The 12,867-nt window shown below is 42.6% G+C and overlaps 1 protein-coding gene across 3 annotated transcripts in view; it reads left to right on the plus strand.

Annotated features, from left to right (window-relative positions):
• Positions 1-12,867, plus strand: part of TMEM19 (transmembrane protein 19) — a 547,743-nt gene that overhangs the window by 437,947 nt on the left and 96,929 nt on the right. For all 3 annotated transcript variants that reach the window (XM_069228349.1, XM_069228347.1, XM_069228348.1), the window contains one exon: positions 3,180-3,317. In XM_069228349.1, coding sequence (XP_069084450.1) covers positions 3,180-3,317 — 138 coding nt within the window. The remainder of the gene's footprint in view (positions 1-3,179; positions 3,318-12,867) is intronic.

Here is a 12,867-nt window from a genome sequence, read left to right on the forward strand (position 1 = left end):
CAGGTCCCCCTTATCTGATGGTAAAAATCGTTTTCAAACTGGAAGAAGTTCTCAGTCATTGCCAAGTTGGCACATTGCATAATAAAAGAGACAGGTGACGTGAGGTTCTCACTATTTTCTAGGAGCGTGGTTTCCACTACCTGTAGAGTAGCATCCTGTGGTATGTTTGTGTATAATGCCTCAACGTCCAACGTAATCAGACCATGGACATGGACTGTCTCATTGATCAAATCGATCAAATTCAATACGTCCTTAGTATCCTGTAGATAAGTAGAGGATTTTTTGACCAATGGTTGCAAAAAGTGGTCGCAAAAAACAGACAGAGGTTCTAATAAAGACCCTATGCCTGACACAATCGGTCGCCCTGGTGGTGGTGAGGTGTCTTTGTGAATCTTAGGGAGGCAATAAAAGTATGGGACTTTAGGATGGGGTGTGTCCAAAAAGGCCGCCTCCTTTGGAGAAATCCAAGCGTTATTGGTTGCTTCGAGAATCATTGACTTAATCTGGGATTGTAATCTAGGGGTAGGGTCTCGAGTGATCTTAGCGTAGTAGGTATCATCACTTAGCAATCGTAGACACTCATGTCGGTAGTCTACGGTATTCATTATGACAATAGCCCCTCCCTTGTCAGCCTGTTTAATGACAATGGTTGTATCTTCATCCAGAGTCTATTTTATAGAGGACACTGGGTTCCATTTTGGGGAAACCCGGGCCTGCATGGGGAAAACACGTACAGTACCGGAATCCCTCCCTCCCCAAGACAGATTTGTATATTTGCTGCATTCTTGTGAACTGAGTGGGACACATTCGAGAAGGGAGAGAACGACTAGCCCTTGTAAAATTCAAAGGTAGCTATTTGATTCAGTGGGAAATCACTCAGAAAGGGCCTGGACACGTCTCAGGAAGAATATTTGGCTGATAAGGGAATCATAAAGAGTAGGCTCTGGGACCCTCGATTTAAACTTTTGTTGCACATATCACTGACTGAAATTAAGGTGTGAACTCTAGTCACTCCCATGGCCTGTATTGTGAGGCTATCTGGTTTAGAGTCTCCTGTTGTGACGGACAACCATTAATGAGTAAGAGGAAAAATGTATGCTTCAGAAGAAGCCCAACCCTAACTTAAAAGACCTGGACTCTAAATCACATTTGATGTCTGGAAATGGCCTATAAGAAGAGAGGTTGAGACCACAAAAAAATAGTCATCTGCCAAGCAGCCAGACGGGTTGTGTGAGGAGGGGAAGCTCTGCAAGACTTCTTCTGGCTGTGACCAGGTTCGGGGTGGGGGGGGGGTGGGGGGAGGATAGGTGTCAAATCCCCGACGGTCCCCAGGCTGGGTGAAAGGACATCACTCAGAGAAACTGAGACCACCTGCTGTAGAGCCTGGAGCACCTGTCTGTCTGCTTGCCAAGACCAGTGTGTCTTGTAATGAAGAGGAGAGGGCAGGAGAGAGTGAGAACTAGTGGGCAGCTTGGTTGAGATGACTCTCACTGCAAGATGTAAGGACACGGCTGCTGCACTGAATGGGTCATTGGTGACCCCTGTATGCCAGGAGAGGGCTGTTTTGAAGACCGCTGTGAGCAGAGTGCCATGCTGTGAGAGTAAAGCCTGTATTGCGTCACCTCCTCACCCCGATGTTGCAGGAGGTGCCGCTTAGTAAGTAATTGCTGCAGACAAGCATCAAGACTAGTGTAGGACATTTAACAGTGATGGTTGATATCTTCAAGATCTTGGTACATTTGCATGATTTGGTTTTCCAGCCAACCTAGCTGTACCCCGCAGCTCCTTCCAAGTTTAGGCGCGCTACCCTTTCCATAGTCACTGTGCGGTAGGCTACATGCTTCTGATCCTCCCCTAATTCTGTTTCACATCTCACCACTCTTATGGAAAACCTGAAACATGGCAGAGCAGAATCCTAACACCCAGCGCTTAGCAGGTCCTCTTGCCCTGCTGTTGAACCAAGGGCTTCCACTACACAATGTATGCTATTTGTTAGCAAGAAGAGTAGAAAGTGGTCTGAACTTCTTATCCCTGTTTCCGTGTAGCTGTTTTTACCAGCTGGGCCACACCCACCACCATGTCTTTGTTGAAGTTCTGCTACTGAATCTGCAGCCTGCCTTTAGCTTGGCTCTGCAGGCTGAGATTGCTATTTTCGCCAATCAGGGGGCACCACACCTGCTAATTCAGAGTGCATTTCTGCAGAGTATGTAAGTGTAATAGGTTCTTTTGACTATACCGTCATTGTTCAAGATTTTCAAGGTTCATGAGATTTGCCATACAGATAGCAAGGTTTCTTTCCATCTGACTGAGGCTGGGTGTGGGAGCGCCTTACCATGAGACGTTCTCTATTTAGCTAAGCAATAATCTTCTAATGTTATAGTGATTTGGTCCCTGTCATTCATACTCCAGTGTGATTATGGAAGTAATTGAAAATGAGCTGTAATATTTTTTTCTCTACTTTTGTGAGATGATTCATAATATTAAATGCCTTTTAACAGAATTAAGCAAACACAGGTGGTACAAAAGGTATCTTGAGATAATTGAATCAAATTATCAAGTCTGTCCAGTTTAACCTTTTTTGCAGAAATGATTCTGAGACATTTTTTGCTGTGAAGAAAAACGCTGTTTGTGTTTGATTTTACTCGGAATGCTAATGTTGCCCTATTTGCAGAAACACTCCTACAATTAAAGTGGTAATGTCTGACAAAATATAGCAATTCTACCTTCAAGAGTTTCTTGAATCAAATCTGTACAAGGTTTCTAATTTCTGCTGTAAAGTCTTCGTATTTCTTTAATATATAAATAGATTAGACCTAATAAACCTTCAGCTCTAAAGGTGCATATTTTAAATATATTTGCAGTCAATGATTGATCTATCTTCCTTTAGTCTGATAGTTCAAGTAGTATTATTTAAACACTGTTTCCTCGTTCCTTATAACTCATTTCTGGTTACTTCAAAACCTTGTTGATGGGGAAACTAACTCTTTAGTGCAGTGTAGAATACATCTTGGCAACTTTGCACGTCAGCAATAATCCATGTAAAGTCAATAAATGCAATGTTATTGATTTTTGTTTCTTACCTTTTGAATAGATTTCTGTGTACAACATACCATTATACAGATTTTATTTTCTTCATGCTTTGATATTGCTCATAATGTTATTTAACTGATTCTTTATAGGATTAATCGTTGGCTTCATCCTCGCAGTTGCAAATTACAGCTTTTTTTCGGCATTGATGACCTTTTTTGTCACGTCCTCTGTTCTTACCAAGTGGAAGTGTGATGTAAAGAAGCGCTTTGACTCTGAATACAAGGAAGGTAACCTAATTATTTCGTTACAGGATATTCATAATATATACTGTTTTGTAAACTGCCTGTTTTAACTGTATCCTACAGTTTGGAAAATTAGTGGTAGAACTCCATTTCTAACCACGCTTTCTAAGTACTATTTGAGGAACTATGAAAGCTCCTTTTCTTTTTTGACACAATAACTGTGTCCTAATGATACTGGGCCATAAAAGCCATGGTTTCATGACTGAAATAAATTGAAAACATTTAATGCTCTAAGCCTAGACATTTCATTTATTTTGTTTACACATTTTTGTAGAGATCTAACTTAAGACTCCAGAAATACACAACCATGACAAGAACTTGATCATGTGCACTGGAGACTTATATTGTTGGGGCACAGAACCTTTCGGATAACAGCTAGATTTTATGGGGGACTTTTCTGGACAGTATACCATGTTTTTGTCCTTCACACTTTTTTGTGGGCATCACATTTTAAAGTGCATCTTAACAACAAGCATCTATTTCAAACGTAGAATAGCAAAACTTTGACCATATGGGACCGTTCCTAGGGCCATATGTTTGAACACATTTTCTCATTGTCACAGAATGGGTAAAACCCTTTGATACATCTGGCCTCTTGTCACCTATGTTAGCTGACTGGCAGGGTGAAATTGTTTGGTATGTATGTCTGCTTTGAAGGCCAACTTTGTGTCCCTGGCATCCAATTGATATCTTTGAGTATCCTAGCTCTGTGCTTGAATTGCCCTGTATGATCAATTTAAGTGGTAGAGTTTATAGGATTTGCAGCTTCCTCACCAGTCCCGCAATTGTATAATGGATTGCAGCAGACATTTTTAAGAGGGCAGTTGTGGGTGGGAACTCTGAATGTTGGGGCTGCAGGGGGTGGTTTATCTGTGTCCTTGTCACTTTCCACAGGAGTTTATTGACCACTAACACCTAACTTTTACTTTGTGATTTCCTCTTGAGAATGTTTATATATATATATATATATATATATATATATATATATATATATATATATTTTACACCTCACCAACATCTTGTCCAGTTTACTTAACACTTACCTTAATTCTAAACAGGTCCAGAACTTAACCTATCTTTTCTATAACTCTCACTAATTCTAACCCTAAACCGATCCTTTACATATAAAATTAAACCAAGCCTGTGCTTATAATTTACCCAAAAGCTTCCCATTCTCTCATCCTACTCTTACACGTATTACTCTTTAAGTAATCCAAACCTATTATTAAAATTACTAGACTTAATTTATTTCTGGGGCGGTAATGACGTATTGGTGCTATGATGAAGTCAAGTTGACAGGGTAAAAGCCAAACAGTGCAAGACAAACAAGGTGTTAAGTTACTTTAGAAAAGTCTTTTATTTGTAGCTGGCTGATGATGGAGATGCTTTGGAAGTCTACTTGAGCACCCTGGAGGTTCAGTTTGGAAATAGAGGTCTATATGATCACAGGCATATTCCACTTAGGATTTGGTACCGTGCCACTTGGTTGTAGCTTGTGTAAATTCAGATGGGAGTCATATCAGAGTGTTTGCCTAACTGATACTGTTAGAAATGGGGTCGGTTTGAACCCTATCCAAGTAGGGACCCTCACTCTAGTCGGGATAAGGGAGATACCTGCTCAGATAACCCCTGCTCACCCCCCCTTGGTAGCTTGGCACGAGCAGTCAGGCTTATCTCCTGAAGCAATGTGTAAAGCATTTGCACATAACACACAGTAACGGTAGGCCCAAGCCAGCACTGCGGGACGGTGTTTCGTAACCCTCACGAGTGGTGTCCAAAGGCCACGGTGCAGGCAGGGATGCCTGGTGGCGACACTGGAGTCGATGGTGCTGGCATTGGTGGACCGGGGCTGCGATGAGGGAAGGTGCTTCGTGCTCCTCACGAGTGGTGTCCACAGGCGAACTTCACTAAAAGATGTATTTTTAAATTGTGAGTTCAGAGACCCTAAACTCCACATTTCTATTTGCTCTGAAAGGGAATCTGCGCTTTAAGGATATTTAACGGCAGCCCCAATGTTAACCTATGCGAGAGATAGGCCTTGCACAGTGAAGACCGAATTTGGCAGTATTTCAATGTTAGAACATATAAAACACACTATTACATGTCCTACCTTAAACATACACTGTACCCTGCCTCTGGGGCTACCTAGGGTCCTACCTTAGGGGCACCTGACATGTAGTAAAAGGGAAGGTTTAGGTCTGGCAAGTGGGTACACTCGCCAAGTCGAATTGGCAGTTTAAAACTGCACACACAGACACTGCAGTTGCAGGTCTGAGCCATGGTTACAGGGCTACTTATGTGGGTGGAACAACCAGTGCTGCAGGCCCACTAATAGCATTTGATTTACAGGCCCTGGCACCTCTAGTGCACTTTACTAGGGACTTACCAGTAAATTAAATATGGCAATCATGGATAAACCAATCAACAGTACAGTTTACCTAGGGAGCACTTGCACTTTAGCACTGGTAGAGTGCTCAGAGACAACAAACCAGCAAAAACAGACCTCAAAAATAGAAGGAAGAAGGCAAAAAGTTTGGGGATAACCCTGCAAAAGGGGCATTTCCAAGAGATACTGAAGACTTTAATTGTGTGCACATTTAGATTGTTTTTTCTTCATCCACTTGTTAATACCGTAAAAGGTTCTCTTGGTTTTATTTATATTTGTTTGTATGCTCCCTAATGGAGCCAAGAAAGACTTGGTGACGCCTGGTTTTATAATGCGAGATGTATCATTTTGCAGATTCAGATGTTGAAAAAATATATAATGCGTCCTTTTTTCTGGCTGTTTATTTTAGTATATGAGCATACTTTGGGGGTCTAGGTTATTGAATGCTACTGGTGATGGTCACTAAGTGAAGCTGTTGATGTGTGTTGTTGGTGCGTGCTAGGTGATATTATTATCCATATACCAGCTGAACCATGACTGCAGTGTCTGGTATATGCATCACGGCTTCTAGATCAGCCATTCAAGTACAATTGATGAACAGTAGTCTAAACAACCGGTAGTTTTCCTGATGCAGTATCCCATAATATTTTGCCAAGTTCAAGCCATTGCATTTTAAAATCCAGTTTACAATACAGTTGAGATTTGCTTGTGTATACTAAACTGTTTAGCTGTAAAGTCTCAGACCAGAGTCTTTGTCACTGTGAGTTGCAATTTATATGTTTTTGTATTTGCATCCTTTATAGAGTTGCCTTTACTTATTACGGGAACCACTGATTTTAACTTTTTAATGGATACTCCTTACTACCATTTTCTCATTTACTGTAAAGTCCCAGTGAACCAGACAGGATCTGAAAAATACCTCCATTCCAGTAAATGGTACTACATGTCAACAGAATTACCGTGACAGTGGCGTCACAGAGCCGTCACCTGATGTGATATACCAGCTGCATAAAGCCTCTGCCTCCTATCATTGTGTCAGTTTCTTTTTTTGGTATGCGCTGCAGATTGTTTATGTAATGTACAACAATGTTTTGTCAGTTTGTTAATAAATTATCTCTTGCTTAAATCCCAGAGTCCGGTGCAGGAATCTGATGTTTATGTCTGTATCACACATTAGGTGCTTATGTTGACCGACCGAGTTTGGGGCCTCTACTCCTCTCCTATTCCTTCCAGTAGATGCACCCAAAGCATTATTGAAAAGCTCTTGGGAGTTCAGAACACTAGTCGCACTTCTTGTCTTTACTCCAAATCGCCTAGTAAGAATGAGAGGTTGGACTCTCCTCTTCCCATCAATTGAAGGCATCAAATACAAGAAAACAAAAGCAAGCACCACTCTTCGTTATAGTTATTTTGATCCAAAAACATTGAGTGCGCTGCAACACAATTTTAATATATATATATATATATATATATATATATATATATATATATATATATATATAATGTTCGATGGCATGTGTAGCTGCAGATACACATGCTGTGCACATACCGCCATCTGGTGTTGGGCTCGGAGTGTTACAAGTTGTTTTTTTCTTCGAAGAAGTCTTTTCGAGTCACGAGATCGAGGGACTCCTCCCATTTCGGCTCCATTGCGCATGGGCGTCGACTCCATCTTAGATTGTTTTTTTTCCGCCATCGGGTTCGGACGTGTTCCTTTTCGCTCCGTGTTTCGGGTCGGAAAGTTAGTTAGAATCTCGGAAAAATCGTCGGTATTGTTTGCGTTCGGTATCTGGTTAGTTACAACAGATCGACACCGACTTTTGAAGAGCTCCGGTGGCCCTTCGTGGTTTTTTCAATTCCCCCGTCTGGGCCTGGTCGGCCCGGCCACGTGTCTCTTCAAGGCTGATGGAACGGACCCCATTCCGCTTCTGCCCAAAATGCCATAACAAGTATCCATATACAGATCAGCATCTGGTCTGTAACTTGTGTTTGTCGCCGGAACACAAGGAAGATACTTGTGAAGCCTGTCGAGCGTTTCGGTCCAGGAAGACACTAAGAGACTGAAGAGCAAGGAGACTGCAAATGGCGTCGGCGCCGACAGGACAAGAGCGTTTCGAGGAGGAGGAAGAAACATTCTCCATCCAGGAATCGGACTCGGATGAGATCGATCCCTAGGAAACGCCGAAAACCGTGAGTAAGACGTCAAAACACAAAACTCACGAAAAAAACACTAAAGCCCAGGGGACGCCACCGCCAACAGGCCATGGCTTAACCCGAAAAATAGGTGACCGATCATCGGCACCGAAAAAGGGCACGCTGGTGGCGAAGTCATCCGACTCCGGTCGAGATACCGCCACACAGCAATCTCGGGCTCGAGATAGTGGCTCCGAGCAGGTTCGGCACCGAGATAGCGGCACCGAAATGGGTCGGCACCGAGAGACCACGACGCCGAAAGTAAAGAAGGTTTCGTCGGAACCGAAAAAAACAGCCGAAAAGGTTTCGATACCGAAACATCCGGCCTCGGAACCGAAAACAAGTTCCTACACTGAGGAACAAGGACTGTCCACACAAATGAAGACACATAGATTTGGACAGGAATTGGAAACAATAGAGCCAGACTATACACAAAGGCTCCATATCCAAAAAGAAACAGGGAAGATCAGTACTCTCCCTCCAATTTAAAATGAAACGCAAACTTGCCTTTCAAGAAAAAGACAAGCAGCCACAGGCAAAGGTGGCTAAACAAGTAACCCCGCCACCATCTCCACAATGCTTTCCGCAACCATCACCGGTAGCCACTCCACCAATGATGCAATCCCCAACTCATACAGGAATGAGTCAAGATGACCCTGACGCATGGGACCTTTATGATGCACCAGTGTCAGATAATAGTCCTGAATGTTATCCAGCTAGACCGTCGCCACCAGAGGATAGCACAGCCTACGCACAGGTGGTGTCGAGAGCAGCGGCATTTCATAATGTCAGCCTGCATGCTGAGCCCATTGAAGACGATTTTCTTTTTAACACACTGTCGTCCACACACAGCCAGTATCAAAGTCTTCCTATGCTACCCGGAATGCTAAAACACTCCAAACAAGTGTTTGAAGAGCCTGTAAAAGGAAGGGCCATTACTCCAAGAGTGGAGAAAAAATATAAACCGCCACCAACAGACCCCGTGTACATCACACAACAGCTAACACCGGACTCAGTTGTAGGGGCAGCGCGCAAAAGAGTGAACCCACATACTTCAGGAGATGCACCACCTCCAGATAAAGAAAGTAGAAAATTCGACGCAGCAGGCAAGAGGGTGGTGGCACAGGCAGCAAACCAGTGGCGGATTGCCAATTCACAGGCTTTGTTGGCCAGATACGATAGGGCCCATTGGGACGAAATGCAACACTTTATAGAACATTTGCCCAAAGAGTTCCAAAAGAGAGCGCAGCAGGTAGTAGGAGAAGGACAGAGTATCTCCAACAATCAGATACGGTCAGCAATGGATGCTGCAGACACAGCTGCTAGAACTGTCAACACAGCAGTAACAATAAGGAGACATGCATGGCTGCGTACATCAGGATTTAAACCAGAAATACAGCAAGCTGTGCTGAATATGCCATTCAACGGACTGCAGTTGTTTGGGCCGGAGGTGGACACTGCGATCGAAAAACTTAAAAAAGACACTGACACAGCAAAAGCCATGGGCGCACTCTACTCCGCACAGAGCAGAGGCACATTTCGCAAAACACAATTTAGGGGAGGGTTTCGAGGTCAACCTACAGAGGCCACAACCTCACAAGCAAGGCCCACTTATCAAAGCCAATATCAGCGGGGAAGTTTTCGGGGACAATATAGAGGGGGACCATTCCAAAAAAATAGAGGGAAGTTCCAAAGCCCCAAAACCCCTCAAAACAAGCAGTGACTTCCAAGTCACACATCCCCAACACAACACCTGTGGGGGGGGAGAATAAGCCAATTTTACAAACATTGGGAGGAGATAACAACAGACACTTGGGTACTGCCAATTATCCAGCATGGTTATTGCATAGAATTTCTCAAATTCCCTCCAAACGTCCCACCGAAAACACACAATATGTCAAAACAACATATAGATCTTCTAGGACTAGAAGTTCAAGCATTGCTACTGAAAGAAGCAATAGAATTCGTACCAAAACACCAGAAAGGAACAGGAGTTTACTCTCTGTACTTTCTCATACCCAAAAAAGACAAGAGTCTGAGACCTATATTAGATCTCAGAACATTAAATACCTACATCAATTCAGATCACTTTCACATGGTGACATTACAAGACGTAATCCCACTGCTCAAACAAGACTACATGACAACACTAGACCTAAAGGATGCATATTTCCATATACCGATACATCCTTCACACCGAGTACTTAAGGTTTGTATTCCAAGGGATACATTACCAATTCAAGGTGTTGCCATTCGGAATAACAACTGCGCCAAGAGTTTTTACAAAGTGCCTGGCAGTCGTAGCTGCACATATCAGAAGGCAGCAAATACATGTGTTCCCGTACCTAGACGATTGGTTAATCAAAACCAACACGCTAAAAAGGTGTTCACAACACACAAAGTATGTCATAGAAACCCTCCACAAACTAGGTTTCTCAATCAACTACACAAAGTCACACCTTCTGCTGTGTCAAACACAGCAATACTTGGGGGCGACAATCAACACAGCAAAAGGGATTGCCACTCCAAGTCCACAAAGAGTTCACACATTTCACAATGTAATACAGACCATGTATCCAAAACAATAAATACAAGTCAAAATGGTGATGAAACTCCTAGGCATGATGTCCTCATGCATAGCCATTGTCCCAAACGCAAGGTTGCACATGCGGCCCTTACAACAGTGCCTAGCATCACAGTGGTCACAGGCACAGGGTCAACTTCTAGATCTGGTGTTGGTAGACCGCCAAACATACACCTCGCTTCAATGGTGGAACAGTATAAATTTAAACCAAGGGCGGCCTTTCCAAGACCCAGTGCCACAATATGTAATAACGACAGATGCCTCCATGATAGGGTGGGGAGCACACCTCTATCAATACAGCATCCAAGGACAATGGGACACTCATCAAAAATAGTTTCACATAAATCACTTAGAACTATTGGCAGTATTTCTAGCGTTGAAAGCATTTCAACCCATAATAAGCCACAAACACATTCTTGTCAAAACAGACAACATGACAACCATGTATTACCTAAACAAACAGGGAGGGACACACTCAACACAGTTGTGTCTCCTGGCACAAAGAATATGGCATTGGGCGATTCACAACCACATTCGTCTAATAGCACAATTTATTCCAGGAATTCAGAATCAGTTAGCAGACAATCTCTCTCTGGATCACCAACAGATCCACGAATGGGAGATTCACCCCCAAATACTGAATACTTACTTCCACAGTTGGGGGACACCACAAACAGATCTATTTGCAACAAAGGAAAACGCAAAATGCCAAAACTTCGCATCCAGGTACCCACAAGATCAGTCTCAGGGCAATGCGTTCTGGATGAGCTGGTCAGGGATATTTGCTTACGCTTTTCCCCCTCTCCCACTCCTTCCATATCTAGTAAACCAGTTGAGTCAAAACAAACTCAAACTCATACTAATAGCGCCAACATGGGCAAGACAACCTTGGTACACAACACTACTAGACCTCTCAGTAGTGCCTCATGTCAAACTACCAAACATACCAGATCTGTTAACGCAACACAAACAACAGATCAGACACCCAAATCCAGCATCGCTGAATCTAGCAATCTGGCTCCTGAAGTCCTAGAGTTCGGACACTTAGACCTTACACAGGAATGTATGGAGGTCATAAAACAAGCTAGGAAACCTACCACTAGACATTGCTATGCAAATAAGTGGAAAAGATTTGTTTATTACTGCCATAATAATCAAATTCAACCCTTACACGCATCTGCCAAAGACATCGTAGGATACTTACTACATTTGCAAAAGTCAAAGCTAGCTTTTTCTTCCATTAAGATACATCTTACAGCAATTTCAGCTTACCTGCAAATTACGCACTCAACTTCTCTATTTAGGATACCAGTCATAAAAGCATTTATGGAAGGCCTAAAGAGAATTATACCACCAAGAACACCACCAGTTCCTTCATGGAACCTCAACATTGTCTTAACACGACTCATGGGTCCACCTTTTGAGCCCATGACTCTTGTGAAATGCAATACTTAACATGGAAAGTTGCATTTTTAATTGCCATCACATCTTTAAGAAGCGTAAGTGAGATTCAAGCATTTACCATACAAGAACCATTTATTCAAATACACAAGCATAAAGTAGTTCTACGGACAAATCCTAAATTTTTACCAAAAGTCATATCACCGTTCCACTTAAATCAAACAGTAGAATTACCAGTGTTCTTCCCACAGCCAGACTCTGTAGCTGAAAGAGCACTACATACATTAGACATCAAAAGAGCGTTAATGTACTACATTGACAGAACAAAACTAATTCGGAAAACAAAACAATTATTTATTGCTTTCCAAAAACCTCATACAGGAAATCCAATTTCTAAATAAGGCATTGCTAGATGGATAGTTAAGTGCATTGAAACCTGTTATCTTAAAGCAAAAAGAGAACTGCCTATTACACCAAAGGCACACTCAACTAGAAAGAAAGGTGCTACCATGGCCTTTCTAGGAAATATTCCAATGACCGAGATATGTAAGGCAGCTACATGGTCTACGCCTCATACATTTACCAAACACTACTGTGTAGATGTGCTAACGTCACAACAAGCCACAGTAGGCCAAGCAGTACTACGAACATTGTTTCAAACAACTTCAACTCCTACAGGCTGAACCACCGCTTTTGGGGAGATAACTGCTTACTAGTCTATGCACAGCATGTGTATCTGCAGCTACACATGCCATCGAACGGAAAATGTCACTTACCCAGTGTACATCTGTTCGTGGCATTAGTCGCTGCAGATTCACATGCGCCCTCCCGCCTCCCCGGGAGCCTGTAGCCGTTTAGAAGTTGATCTTGAACATTTGTAAATTTGTAAATATATTACTTTAAACTTCATTATGTACATACGTATTCACTCCATTGCATGGGCACTATTACTAGCATACACAACTCCTACC

Source organism: Pleurodeles waltl, chromosome 4_1 (assembly GCF_031143425.1).
Source record: "Pleurodeles waltl isolate 20211129_DDA chromosome 4_1, aPleWal1.hap1.20221129, whole genome shotgun sequence".
NCBI classification, from domain to species: Eukaryota; Metazoa; Chordata; class Amphibia; order Caudata; family Salamandridae; genus Pleurodeles; species Pleurodeles waltl.